The following is a 22,519-nucleotide window of genomic DNA, read 5'->3' on the forward strand; positions in this document are numbered from 1 at the left end:
TTGTACATGCTGGAACAGAATAATCCAGGTACCATTACTGACTTGTACTTAAAGGATGAGCGGTTCAAGTACTGTTTTATATCACTCGGTGCATGTAGAAGGGGCTTTTCTTTTTGTCGTCCTGTTTTGAGTATCGATGGCACCTTCTTGAAGACGAAGTACGGCGGTATAATGTTAGTTGCTGTGGCATACGATGCGAACAACCAATTGTTGCCGGTTGCTTATGGTATCGTTGACAGTGAGAATAACGACTCCTGGACGTATTTCTTACAGAAGTTGAGGGTAGCAATTGGCGTGGTTGAGAACTTAGTGTTTGTGTCAGATAGGCATCAAAGCATTGATCATGTTGTTGAACTCGTTTTTCCCGAAGCAGTCCACTGTGCATGCTATCACCACATTGTTATGAACGTGAACGCCAAATTCAAGACTGATGCTTTTCACAACCAAATATATAATGTTGCTTACGCATGGTCGAAGACTGAATGCGATAGAGAGTTCGAGAAGCTTAGAAAGATGAATCTGGTCATTGCTGCATATGTGGAGAGTATAGGGTTTGAGAAGTGGGCTCACCCTTATTGTTTGGGCGATAGATACAACATCATGACGAGCAACGCTGCTAAAAGCTTCAATAGTGTCACAGAAGAGTTCAGGAAATATCCAATAACTACTTTGGTTGAATTTATCAGGTTCACACTCCAATCGTGGTTCGCTGATCGCCTCAAAAATGCTGACAAATGTGCCACCCCTTTGGCCACGCTCTTTGAAAAAAACTTGGCAAAAATTCATGAAAATGCAAGGTACAGGCGCGTCCAACGAAATGGAGCCAATTTGTATAACGTTGGTAGGGGACCTAACGGTGAAAGAGGTGGTGATGTGAATCTAGTTGAAAGAACATGCACCTGCGGCGTGTTCACGTTATTGAAACTCCCTTGCCTTCATGCATGTGCCGCGGCATTGAAAACGAACACAAGTGTGTACACGCTTTGCTCACCTTATTATTCAAAAGAAACGTGGAGGAAGATTTACGATGATACCATCAATCTTGCTGGTGACGAGGATGATTGGGTTCTCCCAGAACACATCAAGAATATGAAAGTTGGGGTACCTGTGGAAAAGAACTCTGTAGGTCGTCCAAGAAAAAGCAACGCCGGAAGAAGACGGGAGAACCGTTTCCCATCTGGTGATAAAAAAGGTTCTGTACCACGAAACTGCAGCCGCTGTGGCAGTTCAGGCCACAACAGAGCAACATGCAAAGCCCGCATCTGAGGCGTCTTGTACGTATTCGTTGGGAAATTTGATATATTGTAATGATGCATATTTTGTCATAGTTATTTTTGTTGAGGTTGAATATTTTTCAAATATTTTAATTATTTTTAGGTTTAATAGTTATTTTTGTTGAATAATATTGATATTTTATATTTGAAACCACGAATAATTATCAAAATTTGAACGAAAAGAAAATCTATATATACATAACTGTAATGTTAATTACACAAAATATACAATGTCCCAATAATTACACATATAATCAGCCGATATTTTGGTAAAATAAATCAACACACCATCGTTGACGAAACATAGCTATCCGGTCTGGCGTCACATCGGTCAATCCACGCTGCATCATGAGATGCTCCACATACTCAATGCAATAGACGCCACAATCACCACTAAATGCAAAATAAAATGTAAAGTCAGTCTAACGTAAAACATATTTTAATACTATAGTACTTTTTTATCGCTATGTACCTGGTTGCTGACTTCGGAACTAAGTCGTGAGTGGCTCGAGTCGCGTGCATTTTTGGAAGCACCGTGATGTCACAGTTAGCTAACGCCATGATCTGGTTGTTATGTGGAAATTCCCCGGTTGCAAGGATTAGCGAGGGCAGCAGTTCTGCCCAAACCTTCAGGATGGGTTCCAAGGCGGTCCAATGACAGACGCTGGAATCACAGTCGTAGACATTAATTTTCCACAGCTCTATGTCGACTTCAACTGTGACCCAGTGCCTTGCCTCGGGAAGGTTCAGAACGAAGTAAATAAACTCGTTACCCCTCCATCTCTCAAAGACTTGGGACTGTAATTACAGAGAACAACGAAACAATTAACAAACCATAATAATCTTCCCAAACAATTAACATTTAAAATCTTACTAAAACAATACCTTATGAACCCCTCTGCAGTAGTCCAGGATATAATCCTCCCACACAAAGTTTTTCCTCGGACCCTTGTGGCTCGTCCATGCACTGCTGATCATGGCGGTCACGAATGTGGAGAGAATGACACCCTTCTGAGGAAATGTCAGTGGATAGTCGGTGCGTCGCCTCCTCAGCATATGCATTGCTGCATCTATATGCTGCATATAAAGGGAAATGTCAGTTAGACAAAAAAATATATTAATTGCACATAAAGTTGTAAAGTGAAGTAATATTATAAAATACTTTACTTACGTCATCTGTAAGCCATTCCTTTGGTGTGAGCATTATCCAAAAGAATCCTGGACCGTAATCACCACTTCTCAAATCCCGAAGTCGGTGGTTCGGAATGAGTCCAACACACCACTTTCGGAAAGTGGTTAACAATTTCTCATCCGGTGGCTCCAGGGGATCAAAAGTCGAAGATGGCCTATGTCTCCTCTTCATCTCCGTATAGTCACCGAACCATACAGGAGGCTTTCTCTTCCTCTTCCGACTCTTAACCACTGCAGGTTGTGCCTCTATCGACAGAATCTCACCCTGCGACTCGGTGTCATGTACATGGATAAGAGGTTGTGCCTCGATCGGAGTCGCTGGAGCTCCCTCATAAGGATCGTAATCGTCGGGGAAGACCTCATCCTCTTCTACTGGGGGTGAAGCAGCTGGTGGTGGGGTAGATGGATCTGCTGGGGCCTCCGGTGCTGAAGCTGTCGTTGGCGGACGATTCAACATGGCCAATATGTCTATGAGCTGCTCCATAATTACGTTCTGACCACCCTTCAGCTCTACATGGCTGGTCTCGTATGCCTTCTTCAGCTCGACATGAGCAGCATACAGACCCTGAGTGTCAGCCTCGATCCTATCCAACCTCGCCACTAAATCAGTGTACTCGGCACCCCGAACGCCTGATGAAGATGGTGCACTGGGCTGAGGTTCTGAACCAGTGGCCTGAAAAAATATATATCAAAAAAATACGGTAAGCATACGATAATTCCACAATGTAACAAATATCACAAAACAAAAATAATAAAAAATAAAGACATAAAAAAAAAATTCCAAAAATTGGTACCTGAGTGTCTGGGACCTGAGTCTCTGGTACCTGACTACCTGCCTCAGCCTCTGTGTCATCCACAACATCATCAACCAGGTTCTCCACACCATCGTAAGATATGGTCCTCACAAATGCCTCCTCCTCTGTCCGTGGAAGTAGCCCCTTCACCACTTCAAGATTCTGTTTATGGTTCAAAAAATATCAAAATAAAACCATTTAGCATTTATTACAAGCATTTATGTTAAATAATTATTCTGAACATAAGTGAAAATCATACCCGTCTAGAAAATAATGCGCTGACGTCTTTCTTCCCAATATCGCCTTTGCTCGTCCAGCTAAGCATCCTGGGGAACCGAATCCCGTGGTTCGTGCCATACCTCTTCCCAACCTCCAAAATGGCCTCGTACGCCCAATATTGTACTGCAGGTGCGAAGCCATATGCTGTGTATTTGCACTCGTGCTGAACATCCGAACTCAGCTTCTTCTCGTAGTTGGCCTTCTGTTTCAACATGTCTTTTTGAAGCGAGTGCATGAGTCTGGCGAATGAGTGCTTCCCCCAAGGAATCCGGAAGAAGAACTCGAGGTCTTCCACATATCTAAGTATGTGAGGCGTAATCAGCGCGTTTGCCTCGCGGCCCAGAAGCACTGACTCCACAAACAAGCACAAGTCGAGCTTGTACAAGTCTTCCGGATTCTGACAGTTTGTGAACTGAAGTTGGAGTGCTTCTGTCTTCACACTATCAGACCGGTTGAAATATCTGTTGATCAATCGGTCTGACCCCGAGCGCGCGACCTGCGCAGCCTTCTCCTCTTCTGTTGGCCCCGAGGAGAAGTCCAGGCCTGTAATGAGTGCAAACTCCAGCACCCCGAATCTGACCTCCTTCCGACCAACATAAAACCGCATCCTCAACTCCTCCTGAGCATCCACTTTCATTTTGTGGAGCATCAGCTGGTGAAATAACACCGAGGAGAATGTCAAGGGTACGGCATTCCAGAAGCTCCCGAAACGGCTTTCCTTCGCCGTGTTATTAAGGTTGAACTCCTCAAACCGAGCTTTGATTTTTGCAAAAATTCCAGTGCCTCTATATGTGACGCGGCCAGTAAAATGCTCGGGTGCTGGAATAATGAGTCTGGGAGCCATCTGAAAAAACAAAAAACAAATCAATATAACTGCCAAAAAAATTAAAAAATGGTCGACATAACATCGACATCATGTCGATATTCAGTCGACATTACCAAACAGTAAGTAAACAAATAATTTGGTCGACAAACAGTCGATATACTGTCGACATGTTGTCGACATTATCACAAAAACAGTAACAAAATAACTTTGTGGACAGCATATCGACAAACTGTCGGCATCCTGTCGACATACAAATATATTTGCAGAAAACAACAATCGTCGACATAAGGTCGACATCATGTCGACATGCCATCGACATTATTAAACATATATCAACTACATAACAATGGTCGACAAGATATCGACATAAGGTCGATATGCTATCGACATTATAGACCTCCACTTTTATTCCAAAAAAGATCGACATCCTATCGACATACCAACGATATCCTATCGACATACACTAACAACACAGACTCAAACACTTTCAATCTTGTCGACATTATATCGATAACCTATCGATATGTCATCGACAACTTGTTTGAACAATAAAACACTACTGATTAACATGCAGAAAAACAAGCACAAGTTCGTATACACATCCTAAAACAATCTAATCAGAATAACATACACAAATTCCCATCCAAATCTATGAAAATTCTATTTTTTAATAAGAAAAAAACTTACCTTTGACTGTTCGTGGTTTTGGGGGCTACGACCTCTGTTCTGGTTTTGGGGGCTACGACCTCTGTTCTGGTTTTGGTGGCTACGACCTCTGAAAATTTGTTGGGTTCCAATGTCAGCCGTGGGTGTGGGTGGGTTGGGTTCCAATGTCGAGAGCAATAGACAGAGAAAGAGAGAAAGAGAGAACGAGAACAGTAGATAGAGAGAGGGTTGGTTCAGGGTCGTGGGTGGGTGGCCAGAGTGGGGTCGTGGTCGTGGACTGCGTTGTTGGGTCGTTGGGTCGTTGGATCATCGTCGTGGGGCAGCGTTCGAAAGTTGTAAACGACAGAGAGGGAAAGAGAGGGAATAGCAAACGACAGAGAGAGAAAGAGAGAGTGAAAGAGGGAAAGACGGAAAGAGAGAGAGAGAGAATAGGAAAATTAAATTTGAGGGTTATTTTGGGTAGAAATGAGTAATAGTGGAATTAATTTGTATAAATTAGTGGAGGGTATATATTTCGAAATGGGGTATTTTATTAGGGTCAATTAATGAAATTTCCCTATTATTATTACTTGATACCCATTGCTTTTTTAAATTATCATATCTATGTTGTTATTGGTTCACAATTTTATTATTTATCTAATCTAATAATAATAAAAAACTTATAATAATAATAATAATAATAAAATTATTTAAAACATCAATATCAATCAATATATATAAATGAAAGTTTTAAAGAGTTGTGTGGCATGTTTAACCTTCTTATTTTTTTAATACCTATTTTTCTATTTTTCTAATTTCTTTTAAGAAAATTAATATGTAACCAATAACTAACACTAAATTAATACCTACTAATTAAAAGAAATCAAACAAAAGACTTACAGTATTCTAAAATAATTACCATGTATACTAAATTAAAAGAAATCAAACTTAAGACTTATAGTATTCTAAAATAATTACTACCTATAAATTTTTTATAAAATAATGTAACATACATAGTAATATACGAAATAATAAGAAGAAGAAAAAAAACCAGTCATGTGACATCACACATGAGTTTTTTTATTCACTTTTTTTATTTTCTCAATTTTCTTATTTATTTCTATTATTATATTAAAACTATTTGTATTTTTTAAACTAAAAAAAAACTATTTACATTATTTATGTGGCGCTTATTATTTATATTTATATTAGTCTTATTATTATAGTAAAATTATTTGTATTCTTTAACTAGAAAAAAGCCTATTTGTATTCTTATATAACTCTTATTATTTATATGTATATTAATATTTTATTATTATATTAAACTATTTGTATTCTCTAATTGAAAAAAAAAACTATTGTATTCTTCCATTATAAATGTAACACCCTAACTAATATAGGCGTGTTAGCGTGATTTTAAATGTACTGTGCAGCTCGTTGCTAATCAACGAGATTAACGAAAAAAACATAATTAATTAAAATTTGCTTAATTAAAAGAAAACTTAAAGTATTACATATATACAATCTCGGGATCCCGTTTACAAAATACTTTTTAAAAGTTTGCTATGCACATACACAAAAGTTTGTCGCCAAGCGACTATACAGCAAAATTCTCGATGTCCCAAAGATCGTACGCTCCAGGCCTAACCGCCTTGACATGTAAAATATTCACCTGCTCGCTCTCACGGCTCCTCAGCTTTAGCCTTGCCCTTACCTTTACATGAAAATAGCATTGTGAGTCGACAAACTCAGTAAGAAAAGCATAACATATAACATACTAATATCTCGGGTTATAACCTGGCGCCCATACACGCGATCATAACCCTAATCCCCGTGTCCCACACAGTACTAAGTCTACAACGTTCATAAGACAATACCATCGACCATAATGTCAGCCTATACTCAATATGCTAGTCATACTCTAGCCATATTGATGTGACAGCATCGATCAGTATTTCAGCCAACATACATTTATCAGTAATCAGTACAACTCTATGTATACTATTACTGCTATCAATGTAATCTAACAGCCGTAAACAATATGTACGCTAAACATGTAATAACATATGAATGATATTATACTAATCTTACCTCAACTCCGAATTCAGGTGTGTCGGTCAACCTGAGTGGAACAACTGCTCGATGAATTATAGGCTCCTAAATCACATCGATAACAACTTAGATAAGTGACCCGCTAAATCACACCCGGGACTTAGGTTTTAACCCAAAACTTTATCTACTGCAACTTAATATGGAAATACCCTAAACTAGCAGAGAATTAACCAACCAGAAACCTGAAACTAAAGTGAATCGCAAAGCTGAAATGTTTGGGAGCCCTGCTGCATAAACCGGTTACCTGGTTTTCTGCAGAGAACCCAAAAAATTTCAAAGCTTCACCAAAACGATTCCAAACTTAACCAAACTTTTCAGACCTATATATTATACCTCAATAAACTATTTCCAAGCAATAAATCATCTACCCAAGCTCATAATCCAAAACTACCATTAAAGCTCCAAGTTTGAGTTCAAAAACTCAACACTTGGTTAAACTAACTAACAACCATAAAAACATGCTTAATTCAACATAATCTAACATAATTAAACCTTAGAATACAATATCTAACAACAACAGCAACAACAGTAGCTAAAATCACCATTTCGTGCAAAAATCTATCTTTAAATTCAAGAAACTTAAGAGAAAGATACAACAAATTACCTAGAGCTTAGGATCTCCTAACACCTGCTGGATCAAGCTTGAAATGCAGAAAAAACACCCCAACCCTAGCTGGTTCTAGGTGGGTTTCGAAGAAAGAGAGGAAGGAAAGAGAGAGAAGAAACTTTTCTTGAATTTTCTTATTTTGAATAAAATGAAAGTAAAAATTGGTTTCATTAAACTTATATCAATTAAATATTCAGAATATAATCCCCATTTAACTCACTAAAAGACAAGGAATTAACCTAAGCTAAAAGACTATTTTGCGCTTCCCACACTAAAAGGGCATAAAAGGCACTTAGGGGTATTTTGGGAAATTTTAAAATCCCGACTATTCCCGACATTCCCAATATCTACTATATTGTCCTGCTATACCAAAAATACTAAGATGTGATTCTAATAGCCAAGCACTGCGTTCCAATGTTGTTGGGCACAAAACATGCAAAATTATGAAATCTATATATGACATAAAAATGGATTCTGAATTCAAATAAAACATCATAAATAAATAATTCAATGCTAATAAATAATTTTCATCATTAAGCCCTAATTATCTGCTAATTTCCAAATTAAAGCTAATCGGTCTTTACAATAAAAAACTTATATATAGTATTCAAATCCAAGTTAAACTTAATAGAATTTTTATTATGTTAATTTATTTTCCTTCTAATTTTTGATATTGATCTATTTTTATTACTTGGCAATATATATTTATTTTTTGAATTTTTTGTTATGTTTTTTTTTTAATTCTTGATGCTCTATATTTTTAGATTTCGGAAAAGATTAATCATTGGCAAATTCTTCTCCTATGGATATTTTGCAGTAAAATTATTAGGTAGTTTTTGCTCTTGCTATGAAAAATTATATTACTTTTATTTATATTTGGCTTTTAATAACAATTTTTTAGGTCAAGGTTTTTAATTACAAGTTAAGTATTAAGTTTTTCTCTAATAATTTTTTTTTCGTACCAAAGTCCACTCATAGTTTTAAAGTTTTTGTTATATTAATTTTATTTCTTTTTAATTCTTGATGTTGATCTATTTTTACTACTTAGCAATGTATGTTCATTTTTAAGTTTTTATTATATTTTTTAATTTTTTGATGTTTTATATTTTTAGACTACTTGGAAAAGACTATTCATTGACAAATTATCTCCAATGAATATTTTGCAATAAAATTGTTGGATAATTTTTTTTCTCTTGCTTTGAAAGATTATATTACTTTGATATATATATATATATATATATATATAATTAAGTATCAAGCTCTTCTCTAATAGATTTTTTCGATTCAAAGTATTAGTAATTCTTCGTACTTTAAAAATCTATATTAATTTGATTTTCATTTATTTTTTTAATTAAAAAGTATATTAAAATGATAAATTTTTATCTCTCTCCATAAAATTTATATATATATATATTATAACAGAGATATATACATGTATATATAAAAAAACCTAAAAAAATATTATATATAAGAGCTAATATAATTTTTTCTTAAATGTTATTTTTATACATTTTCATAATGAATAATTAATTTTTTATTATATTTCTCTCCTTCAATCACGAGTTTTAATTTTTTATTATCTTAATTATTTTGTAATAAATTACGTACATTTATATTAATTTTAGTGATATCTTTTGATTTTTTTAATAATTTATACAATATAACTAATGCATTGAAGATTATATATTAGTATATTTTTTTATTAATTTTAATTATTTAACTTTCTAAAAAAGTATTAATTTAAGAAGTTTCTTTTGTTACTAATAAACTTAATTTTGAATTATTAATATTTAGTTTTAAGTTGTTTTCTAATTTATTTATTTATCTATTTATATTTATATCTACATATAAATTTAAAAGAAAAATAGGTGTGGTGACTTAATCTCCTTTTAATTTTCTACTTTATCTAATTTGCGGTTTTTTTTTATAATTTTTTTATTTAATAATATTAAGGAAAAGAAATATACCAACCCAATTAAATATATACTCAGATCTTACTACTTCTTCATTATACAATTAACTAAATCAATATAACCCATACATATTCAACTTCCACCTAAATCAATGAAATATTTATTGACTACTATTTATATTTTTTTGTCCATTGAATTCGTACAGTTTTTTCTTTCTCCTAATTATTTATTTTCTAATTAATTGATATAAATAATAAATATTTTTCAACTTCTAATAATTGAAAATAGTATGTATATAAATAGAGAACAACACAAACCAATTTTATATTAAAAGTAAGTATTTTTAACCACTATTTTTTATCTGTTATATATATATAACTTATATATATAAATAATTCTCTCTTATATATTGTTTAAATATATTTTTATTCTATTTGAAAGTCTTCTATAAATATACACATGGAGATCCATGCCAAAAAAAAAAAATGTACATTGAGTAAATAAAGACTAAATTCTCTATTAGGAGCAAAGGTTAACTTAATTGTGGTACTCCTTTAATAAGGCAATAATATATATATATGAAAAATTAGTGATTTTTTTGCTATTTATATGTACTTTTAATATTTTTGGTATGAAGTTGTAATTCTATTATTTTTTATGTGTAATAAAAAAAATTGTGTTTTGTTGTCCTAATAAAATAAATATAATTTTAGTGTGAATAAAATTTTTATAATTATTATACATGCCGCATGAAGTGCGGCTTTGTTAACTAATTATGAATAATTAGAAATTATTATACATTATGGGTTATTTAGGTAGTAATGAGTAGGATTATGATCCTGCTGACCTAATTTTGTATAAATTATAAATTTTATCATGAGTGGATAAATATACGTAACTCATTAATTACGGAGATTATTTATTTAGAATATGTAGATATCATGGAAGTTATTTGTGAATTAAAAAATATTTTCAAATTCGGCAATTCTGTAGATCCAATTGGAGGCCAAAAATATCACAACAGTTTTAGTTAGTAATATTGTTGGGATTATTGAGATATGTTGATTATAGAATTAATGAGATATTTTGGGATACACAGAGTTGATCAAATACCCTAAAATTAAAAATTTCTTAGTAGTTAAGGATGATAAAAATAATTATTATTAATAAAGTTTTATTATTATTATTATTAATATTATTATTATTAAACTTTATTCTTATATGTTTAGTATTATATATATATATATATGTTTAAAATTTTCAGGTTGAGCGAGTCGGGTACGGGCAGGTCCAGGTCAAACCCGATCAAAATATTCAGTCATAATCTCAATGGGAGATCCCTCATATGCTCCACCAACTTTAAACTTCTCCTTGCCAGGGTCTTGGCTAGGAGGAACGACTTCAGTAGGTCTACTCACCTTCCAAAGTTTCTTCTTTGTACGAGCAGAAGGAGCAGCAAGGATACCCAAATAACCTCCCTGACAGAAGGGTCAGTCTCCTTTGGCCCATGAACCTTCATTTTCGAATAGGATGCCATGGATGCCAAAAAACTCATGTTGTCTGCAAATTAAAAAAGAAAAGTGGTTAGTACAACAAAATAAAATAAGACAAAAAGGTACAACTACTGAACATGGAGCATCAAGGACCTGTTGATTCTCCAACTCTTTCTAGAAAAGTCTGAGTAAAAGTAACTTCTCAATCATCCTAGTCTAAGGATACAAATATTCTTCCTAAGTATTTTGGGTCATTATGAACAAAACTCTCATCTTCCAACACTGTTTGAAACAGGATGTGTAACGTCCTAAATAAGTAGGCACGCTACCCAATAAATTTACAAAACTTTAATCCCCTAATTAGGATTACTAGTAAATTAGCATGGAAATTAAACCTTAATTACAAACAGAATGACAATAAACTTGTAATACTTTTTCACTTTATAAAATAAAAGATACAAGTGTCGGGATCCCGAAAGTACTTTACAAAATATTATTACAAGTTCGTTTCCTCTAGCCGACCTATGCGGCCAAACAGAGTACAAAATACATCACTGGTAGACCCCAACCCGCTTGGTCTAGTATGGCCCGAACATGTACATTCCTCGTCCAGCTTCTACACTCATGGTTGATCAAATACTGCTTTACCCTTTCCTGCACAGTAGAGCACCCGTGAGCCAAGCCCAGCAAGACAGTATAAAATATCAATATCATGCTTATCATACTATATAAACAGTAATGCCATTCATATATGCCTGTGTGACACAGACCTGCATGTTGTGCTCACATGCCTATTTATGCCTACGTGATGTAGACCTACGTGTTGCGCTCACACGTCTATATACAATAAGGCCTTAGAATAGTTCATCTCGGTTCTTGTTACCGAGTCCAACTTGATTATGCCTTGAACGCATGACCCTTAATCTCAATATGCATAACACATAATTAATGGTGCCACTGCACTATTTGTCTATTTGTTATAGACGTTCGTGTTACGCTCACACGCCTATATATGTCTATGTGGCATAGACCTACGTGTTGCTCTCACACGTCTATATACAATAAGGCCTTAGTAGGGTTTACATCGGTTTTGGTTACTGAGCCTAACCTGGTTATGCCTTGTTCGCGTAACCCTATTCATATATATAATATATATCAGTAATTCATACATTACGTTCTTTTGGTGGTTTATCCTGGTGATATATACCAGGTCTAACCCAGTTATGTCTTATACAAATAACTCTTAACATACATGTGTGTGTTCAATATTTATCATAACATATAAAATATTATGGTAATAACCCTAACTTGCATACTAAGTAAGCACTCATATAATACATTACTATATACTCAAATAACATTCACTAAGAGTGTTAACCCTAACTCATGGTTTTACTGGATTAATACTATTACATTAAATTAACGCTTTCTGACCTTCATAATATGCTAGGGTAATAACCCTAGACCGCATTAAAATCAAACTCAGGGTACCAGCTTACCAAGTTTAGCTTAATTATGCCTTAGACGCATAACTCTTTATTCCAACATATTTAACATGGCATAACATTCAACATCTTTTAACTACTAGGGTAATAACCCTAGATCAAATAACCGCTCATTTTAGGATAATAACCCTAATTCTAGTTCTTAATTAATCACAAACACAACATACAATATGAGCGCCACTGCGCTTAACTCTATGTGCATACTACTGTCTTACCTGATGTCTCGCAAACATGGAGATTCCAAATTCCCGGGTGCTCCTGACCAAGTGCTGGTAATCCTAGTCACGAATTCTATGATTCACACATATAGGGTTAATCCCTAATTGCACATTTATAAATTATATACTTGGCATTCAAAATATAAATATTCCAATAGAGCTCGAAACGAGCTTTCCCACAACATATAGAACTCCCAAATCGGAGTCCGGATCACAAAGTTATGGCCATTTGAAGTTTGCATTAGGATCTGTCCCAGAAGGAAAACGCGCGCCGCGGCATGCTAAATACCATGCTGCGGCACCTGGGTTCAAAACCCAGAAAACCAGTAGCAAGAACACGAAAATTAGCTCCAAAACACAATAAAATCACCTCAATTCACAACCAAACTCTCAAATAATCAAATAGGGTTGCTAACAAATATTAGAGGGTCAAAATAACCTATTTCATGCATCAATTCCAGCAATAAATCCTATAATTTCAGATTACTAATTCATGAAAATCAAAGCTCCAACTTGAGCTTAATTCCATAAAACTCAAGCTCAAGAACTCATACATCAAACACCAATTTTAGGGTTCAATAACAGAATAAAAACACAAATAAATTCCTTTAAATTCTATCCAAACTTAACCTAAACAAATTCAAGAAATTAAAGCTCAAGACAACCTAACATGCTTGAACATGCATCACAAGTTCATAATCACAAGCCACACCACATTCTATGCTCTTACAACACTTAAAATCATAAATAAAACAAGGATTAAAGCCAAATAAAAACTACCTTAAACTCAATCCAAGAGCAAGCTCAAAACTTTACAATTACCAAGCTCCAAATCCAAGCAATTTCAAGAAGTTCTTCAATTTAGAAATAGGTTTAAAGAGAGTTGGGGGGGGGGGGGGTTCGGTTTTGGGAAAACAAAACCAGAAAAATATCGGGGGGGGGGGGTTCGGTTTTGGGAAAACAAAACCAGAAAAATATCATTCCTTTTCCTTAAAATTCATTTCTTTTATCAATTATATCCTAAAAGTGAAACTGACCAATTTGCCCCTAGGGCTAAAATGCACATCCACACACAACCAAGGGTAATTAAGTCAACTCACACACACATAACTCCAATTAAACTTTCAGATTATTCACCAATAATTAAAATGACAAATAATTCAATTCAAATTACATTTCGGGCCCGAACCCAGTTCGGCCAGAAATACCCGGTTGTGACTATACCGCGCCAACCTGTCAAAACACACCTGAAAAGACGACACAGGCATACTATATAATAATATAGTTCTATTAAGCACATAATTAAATTAATTTCATTATTTTACCCTTCTCGGGTCATAATTACTAAAATGCACCTGGCTCACCAACGGGGTCTTAACAAAGTATAAATCATATAAATTCCCATATATTAAATTATATAATAATATAATTTTTTAATTATTCATAATTATCTAGTTAGGATTTTGCTAATCCATTTCATAATTCTAGGATATTACAGGATGATAGTTTCACTTTGACCATCCTCTTCATCTTGTTCAAGAGGCATTGTTCAAGAGTCATCCAAAAAGCAAGTTGCAACATAAATTCGCTGACAAGACATAATTAGGCTAACTTTGTGAACGTTACAAACTCCTCCCATCTCTTTTCCATGCATCAATTTCAATGAGCATGGAATCTGCTCCCCTCTTCATGTCAATCAATAGAGCAGGTCTTTTGAAAGGGTCAGCCTTCTGGAATGTAATATGTCTTGATGGAAGTATTGGGGTATAAAAGTATTCTTTATGGTAAAGGTTGTAGTTGCTCTTGGTCACATTTTCTATGTATGGACTAAATTGATGGAAGTGGTAAAATCCTTTCTCTTTTTGAGTTGGACTTCTTTTCAAGTCACAAAGGAAGTTAATTTTGTGGGAGTTGGGACAGACCAATTTCTTAGGTGGGAGAAGATGAAAAAGGTGGAGAAGATTCTATAGTCATTTAGATTTATTTGGTTGGGAAAGACTCCAAAAAAATTCTCTATCGATATAAACCACAAGTGTAAAGGCAAGTAAGCACCCGCATTTATGTGAAATCAGTGGGAATCATTGGGACACCCAAATTGTGGTTTCCTGAAAATAGTTTCCAAAAGAAGATAGTTATATATTATCAATTGAACTGGATGTACAAAGATGGTGCTGAATACAAGAGATCTTAACTTGAAAGCCCGATCTCTTGGGTCATCACTTTCAATGGCAGCCTTAAGAAGCTCAGCTACAATCACTTTCCTACCACGCGCCTTGTCTAAGTTCTTAGATTTGGGAATATTTAGCTTGTCTCTAATGAACTGAGCCACATGTGGATCATATTCATCAAGAATTCTTTTGCTACTCTTCTTTTAAGGCATGGCGACTTCAAAACTCAGTTACTTACAACTCAAGAAAGGTCTTTTTTGTTAGCCCAAGATATGTTTCCAAGAGGGGGGTGAATTAGAAATTTAAACTAATTTCGGTAAATTAAAACTTTTAACACAAAATTATGCAATTAGTCACTTAATCAAATAAAAGCAAGTAATATGGCAAGCAATATATTATGACAAATGATCAAACTTGTAAAGTAAAGAGTTTAAGGATTAGAAAATGCAAACTCTCGATTTTTACAATGTTCGGTAGAGCTATGCCACCTACGTCCTTGGTCTTCAAAGCTATGGACCTAGCTTTGAGTTCCAATATCGAGCCAAGTTAACGGGCTTGACTAACCCTTACAACCGAGAAATTTTCATTAATGTATTTCCAAACCTCTTACAATAGTTTCACATCCCCGAGGACTATTAACCTCTTTCTCGAATTGTTGAAGTGCCAATCTCACTATAACCGGGTTGTTTACAATACCGGTGCCAACCTCACCTCAATCACAATATGAAAATGTGTTTGATATTACAAGCAAAATCACTCTAGAAATATGATGATACAATGGAAACCTAGAGTGAAAAGCAAGCACACTCAAGATGAATAAACACAAATTTTGGCTCAAGGTGTGTGAAAAGTGTTTTGTTGGATGTCAAACTTGGAAGCTCATTAATCTCACTTAGATAGGTTAGATATTTGAAATAAATGCTCAACCAACTTATATTTTTGAGTAAAAATCAAGTTTATATAGAGTTGGGGTGAAAAGTAGCCGTTTATAGCCGTTAGCACGCATTTCAAAACAAATTCTGGGAAATACGAACTACCTATTTTAAAACGGACAACCTATCTGCAAAAAACTGACTACCTATTTTAAAACGGACTACCTATCTGCGAAAAATGGACTACCTATTTTCAATAGGTAGGCCGAAAATCAGGCAGGTTCAAAAACTTGCATTTTTCGGCACTAAAATGCGTATAACTCTTTACTCGATTATCCGATTTCAAAAATTCCACTTTTATTCTCTTAGTTAAACAAAATGTGATTTAGAAATTCAATTAAAAAAAATTTTGAACTATCAAGTGAGAAAACTTGTTGCACAAGTTAGTGAATGGGCCAAAATTTAAATTTATAAAACTTAGTGTACTATGCAAATCACTTTAGCAAGCCTAAAATAAATTTATACCATTTGATTTTGAGTAGTCTTGATGTAGATGAGCCTCCTAGCTTGATTTGCATATTTTTGGTCCCGTGTTGACTTTTCCCGAGAGTTGACTATTAACTTTGACTTTCGGGTTGACTTTTGACTTTGGGCTTTTGAAGACCTCTTTTGAATAGGGTTTTGAGTTGTTGATCCCTTGATGAATATTTTTGCTCTTGATAAGCTTGTTGAATCCATTTTGGGTCTTTCAAAAGTTTGGTAAAAATACCAATTTATCATGAAAGATTTATTTTCTCTTTTAATTTTGCTACAAAATCAACAAATCATTAGTAACAAATAATAATCAAATATTTGTTAATCATCAAAACAAGGAGACCTAAAAGTTTGAGTTAACATTTTTAGCTTTGGAAATGAAAATTCAAGGTGATTACAAGGAAATTTTAGTTCAAGAATAGTGTTTTGGAGTTGTGAATATCTTAAATATGGAATTTATGGATTTCTGGAGAGTTCTAGAATCCTGGAAGCAAGCTTAGCATGGAAGAAGAAGGAAGTTTTTATTAAAAAAAACTATTGTAATTGGGAGTCTTTTAAATTTAAATCTTAAAGGAAAAGATAAATGATAAGCAAAAGATCAAATATCTTTTTTCTTCTTCTATATTCTCTAATTTTTGAATGGCGCTTCCAAATAGGAGTAGGATTTAAATCCAATTAATCTTAATGCCATGAGAGATATGGGAAAATTTTAAGTTTTCAAAGAAAAAGATAAAAGAAAAGTGAAAAATGATAAGTTTTTTTCCTCTTTATCTTTGCTTAACAATTTTTGAAAATTGCAAAGTGTTAGTGCAAGGGAATCCAAAGTCTTAATTATATTGGGAATTATTGAAGAACAAAAACAATTTTCCAAGATTGTCAGAAGTGATGCCCATCCGGTAGTTTCGAGAGAAACAAGCTCGGTTCACGTCATCAAGTCAACCCCACGTATGTATAAAGTGGAATTGGGGCCAAATTTTAACCCAAAAATTTTTCCTAGTGAAGAAAAAATCAATATTCGACATATGGCAAGAAAGACAACATCTCGAAGTTGAGTAGCCGAGTCCTAACGGTCGACCTAGGAGGGGTCTCTAGCCCTACGACCAAGTTAACTCTGGGAATTCCAAAATTGGTGTTCAAATTTCAATAAGTCATTTCCAACTCATTATCTTTTAGTATTATGTACCATGAAGACATAAAGCAACCAAGTCCAGGCCACAGGAGTTGAAAATACACGAATCAGCACTTGAGAAATCAACCGGGGAACTTAGGGTTTCATTAAGCGCCCAAATTGACAACCCCAACTAGGATTTTAGTTTCTAGGACTTTCTAAGTGAAAATGGGTCAAACATTGCATTCAGAGAACTTTCATATTTTAGCACCTGGACACCTAATGCCCGGGCACCCCAGTGCTCAAGTTGACAATCTATCAATCTTGGCCACTTCCAAGCATCAGATCAAAAATCTGACTCTTCAATCTTTTTTTTCTTCATCCAAAGTGGGGAAAAAATGCTTTCAGGAAAGAAACAACCCATCCGGGTGCCAGAACAAGGAACCAGCCCTCAGGTTGACACTTGGTTCTGGCCTAGCGCCCAAGTTAAAAAAATTTCAACTTGGGCCAATTACAAGGAGTTTGTTTGAAAATTATTCTAGTCATATTCTCCTTCTTCAACAAATATTAAGATTCAAATATTTTTGGGGACGAAACGGAACATCTAGGTGGCTTAAAACTGGACCCAGCTCTCAGGTTGACACCTGGCATAGGGCCCAACGCCTAGGTTAACATATTGTCAACGTGGGCCATACAAAATTAGTTTTCTGAAAGAGTCTTATAGGCATTTTTTTGTCATTAGAAATAACAAAGATACAAGTAAACTTAGGGAGAAAACCAAAAGTCCAAGGGCATCAAAACAGAGCCCATCGCCTAAGTTGAAAATCAACTTGCTGTGCTAGTTTCAAACACTCAAATTGCAATTCTACTTTGAGCATTCTCTCCAAATGGCGTAAGTCACCATGGCACCAACAAAAGGTCATACGCCGACGAGCCATTGCCGGCGATAAATAGCACCGGCAAAGCTTTGCCGGCGAGCTTAAGCGCCGGCAAAAGTACCTTTTCTTGTAGTGTTACTCAAACCCTACGACACTTAAAGCCTTTCTCACTCTCTCTCTCTATCTCTTTCTCTTTCTTAGCTCGTGCTCCTTTTCTTCGATGTTGATCAGTAGCCTAACTCCACCAGGCAGCTCCTCCTCCTTGAAGCCTCGAGTCCACCAGTTGCTATCACCGTCACACGAAGTGGAAGCCCACTGTAAGTCGTTCGATCTCTCTCTTTCTCCTTCAATATCTCTTTGTTTCGTGTTTGGGCTCTCTCTCTCTCTCTATTTTTTTTACAGGCGGTGGTGCTTTTCTGATAGTTTGTTGTGGTGACAGTATTTATTGTTGTTGTTGTTGGGTTGTATTAGTGTAGTAATGGTGGTGGTGGTGCGATATTGGTTCTGATTTTTTATTATTTTATTTTGTTTAAAATTATTTTGCTTCAGTTCATAATCGAAGAAATAAACCAATTAACATCGGTGCACTACTATTTTTTCAGTTATGAGCTGAAGCAATTTTCTTTTTGCTTTGTTTCATAGTCGATGAAAAACAAATTGCGTTGATTCTAAAATGAAGTAAAAAAATATGACTATTTGCGTCTATAATTATTGGGTTAGTTACCCAAACAACACAATTTTTTTATGTGTCGCTTTAAAATCGAAATAAAAAGTCTTTTTTGTAACCGTGCAAAAATCCAAAGATAAACCTTGGTCACAAGAAAATTCGATAATCCCAAAAGAAGAAAGGAAACTGTTTCAGAGCACAACACCAATGCAAAAAGACCAAGAGCACCATCAAACATGGTTAAAGCTTGTTGAAGGTGGCTCAAAAACCCTCGCAGACATTGAACAATGATTTAGAATCACCCTAATACAGAGAGCATTCTCAAATTTTCCTTTCATTATTCACAATATCAATTTATATATATAATATGAAAAATATTAAGGGACACCTTAAATTCTCAACCACTACAAATATTATTGTTATTTGTGTAAATTAATATTATGTCTCATATATTTTAATTTAATAAATAGCATAAAAAATTATTAACCACTCAAAACACACCGTATTAATATGGGGTCATGCAGCCTAACAAATTTCGCATTCATTTTTCTCAAACTGTTTTTTATTCTATAAACGACACGTTTATTTTCCTTGAATAAGATAAATGAGTGATTAATTCTCTCTGCATATAAAATAAATAGACGAAGACCGCAACAATGTGCAACACTTTACATCATATGGTCAAGATGCTTTGAAGAACAAAATACTAATCATTGCTGAAAGGTTACTTACTCATATATATCAAGTGGCAGCTCTTATTATATCTTTATATTTTTCAAAAAATAAGATAAATAAATAATAACGTGGTCCATCTTAAAATTTTAAGGTGGGGTGAAAGAGGGTGACCTCAACCTGAACCACCATTTTGGACAATTATCCTTTGCTTTTAGGAGCAAATATTAATACATATGCAATATAAAAAATATATATTTTTTTATGTTGGGGACCATATCATAAATTCTTGAATCTAATATTCAACATCAAGACTCTAAAATCAAACATCTTTCCTCAGTTGTGACTAAAATTACTTAGGTAGTCAAACATTGTCTATCGCATGGGTCAATACCCTTTGTTCCGCAATCAACGCATTAATATTACCTAATCCGTATCTGTGTTTATTTATTTTTCTATTTTTTTCTGAACAATATCTGTGTTTATTTATTTAGATATATATACGCTGTTACATTAAACTAAATAAATCAAATAAACATACTGAGTATCTTCATACAGTTCATATCCCACTACTTGAGTGTACTATTTTGTTTTGTGTGATTTTGTTCATGCACTTTTTCAACGCGCAGCTAAACTTTTCCATCGTAGTATAGATCAATTATAAATCATACGATACGATAGTCAGAGTATATGTAATTACTCGTTTTAGAATATTTTATAAATTGTCGCATTGTTTAAAATTGGGTGGATATATTAAAAGGGAAAATACTCGTAGAGATATTCTTAATGGGGATCGCTGGATTTGTCCCCACTGATGTGGCTGTTAGACATTTATATGTATAAACTGAAATATATATTTATGTATAAAATGCGGAATTAAATCAAACATATATACACTATGAATAAGGATCGAAATACCTCCCGCCATTGATTCTTGAGCTTCAAACCCACATAAGCTTTGATCTGCAATGAAAACTGGTTGATGTGGGTAATCGGGCTTCCTCGCTCTCTCAACTCTCTTTAGATAGAATTTGCTGTTATAAACAGAATGAGTGAGGAGCTCGGGGACCGAGACCCTATATTTATAGGTGAGATACTCCATCAGTATCTGCGCCACATTAATTGTCAAAATATTTTGACAATTAATTCAGAAAATCAAATTCGGTAATGAATATAGAAATCTGACCATATATAGAATATTACATAATTGATTTTGTCCAGATTCAATGAATATAAAATATTCATTTATTAGAAAATCAATTATTTATTTATTTCCTTAAATAGAAACTTATTTCTTTAAATAGAAATATATTTCCTTAAATAAAAATATTCATATATTCTCCCACTTGGTGAGCATTTAGACTAAAACATTCAAACCCAAACGTTCCTCATTATATAATAAACATACGAATCATAGCGACATGTCCTCATTATAAGTCGAGTATTATCTTCCATGTATTACGAAATATTTATTATATAACAATGTACTTTATGTGGCAATGTACTTAAGCGAATAAACCCTAACCCTTATGTTTATTCAGGTCCTCTTACGATAATTTTCTCAGATGAAATTAAGGTGCACATAAATATGAGAAAATATCGAAATTAGAGTTTCATTGAATAATTTATGATTGTACAAATAAAAAACTGCATATGGGTTAACTGAATCCCATATTTACTTTATGATCCTTGAATTTGTATTGCGGCATGCCTTTAGTCAAGGATGTGCGATTGCCCAATTCAGTTTGTGTGATTAATGACCACTTATCACACATTTTTATGACTAAATACTTAATGTCGATATGCTAGCTTCAACCAGTACTCTTATTGTTATTAGCCATAAATATTGTAGCTGAATTTATCGCAAAATTTTCTTAATGGCCTAACGAAACTGTAATTCTGAACTCTAGGCCTATTATGAAACTCTATAATACATCATACGAGATGTATCCTCAAAACAATAAATGAATCTGACTTCTATAGTGGAAATAGCAATCAAGATTCTCCACAATATAACTTACTGGTAATTTAAAAGACGTAATAAAATATTGATTTACGTGCATCAATATAACCAGTGAAGTATGTTAGAATCTAATTGGTTAATTATATTTCCAGATGGTAAATTCATCTTATCAAAATATGCATGAATATAATTTTTAGTATCTTAAAGATACCTCATCACTTTGTATGAAAAATAAAGTGGTCTTTATTTATTTTGATACTACTTAACGATCCTGCAACAAATGCAATGCAAAGTCTTATTCAGACTCTTAGGCATACATTAGGCTTCTAAAATAGAAGCAAATGAATGTTCTTAATTTATTCTCATTCCAAATCATTTTTCAGATGTTGGATTGAGTTGAATTTATCACACTTAAAGATAAAAGTTATATCAGATGAATAATATATAATTTTATTTAATCAGAGATGTTGTGGCTACTCTCTAATTAATTAAAATTATATATATTATTTATATTCCTTATCTCAAAATAATAATTTGAGATATGAATTATTTCACCTCATATAGAAAACTTTTATCATCATTTGCAAGTAACATATTGTCTACGTATAAAACAAATATTACCCCCACTAACTTTCTGGTATATAATTATTTCCATAATTCTCTTTTCAAACCTAAAGGAAAAGATGATTTAATACCAATTTGTGAGATGTTTGTTTTAATCTACAGGTAGACACCTTAAGCTTGCATATGTTCACCACTATTAGAGAAAAATCTTTATGGCAGTGTGTATACCTTCTCCT

The 22,519-nt window shown here is 34.0% G+C and overlaps 2 protein-coding genes across 2 annotated transcripts; both read right to left on the bottom strand.

The window, feature by feature from the left end:
- Positions 1-1,465: 1,465 nt before the first annotated feature.
- LOC133031128 (uncharacterized) lies at positions 1,466-2,949 on the bottom strand. The gene is made up of 4 exons (XM_061104499.1): positions 2,446-2,949; positions 2,160-2,351; positions 1,747-2,072; positions 1,466-1,667 (listed from the first exon to the last, which is right to left on the bottom strand). The coding sequence occupies exons 1-4, from the start codon at positions 2,947-2,949 to the stop codon at positions 1,529-1,531; spliced, it is 1,161 nt and encodes a 386-aa protein (XP_060960482.1). The 3' UTR covers positions 1,466-1,528.
- A 121-nt stretch (positions 2,950-3,070) lies between these two features.
- LOC133031127 (uncharacterized) lies at positions 3,071-4,382 on the bottom strand. The gene is made up of 2 exons (XM_061104498.1): positions 3,519-4,382; positions 3,071-3,421 (listed from the first exon to the last, which is right to left on the bottom strand). Exons 1-2 carry the CDS (start codon positions 4,380-4,382, stop codon positions 3,071-3,073), a joined length of 1,215 nt encoding a protein of 404 aa, XP_060960481.1.
- Between the last annotated feature and the right edge of the window lie 18,137 nt (positions 4,383-22,519).

This window comes from Cannabis sativa, chromosome 9 (genome assembly GCF_029168945.1).
Source record: "Cannabis sativa cultivar Pink pepper isolate KNU-18-1 chromosome 9, ASM2916894v1, whole genome shotgun sequence".
In the NCBI taxonomy this organism is placed as follows: domain Eukaryota; kingdom Viridiplantae; phylum Streptophyta; class Magnoliopsida; order Rosales; family Cannabaceae; genus Cannabis; species Cannabis sativa.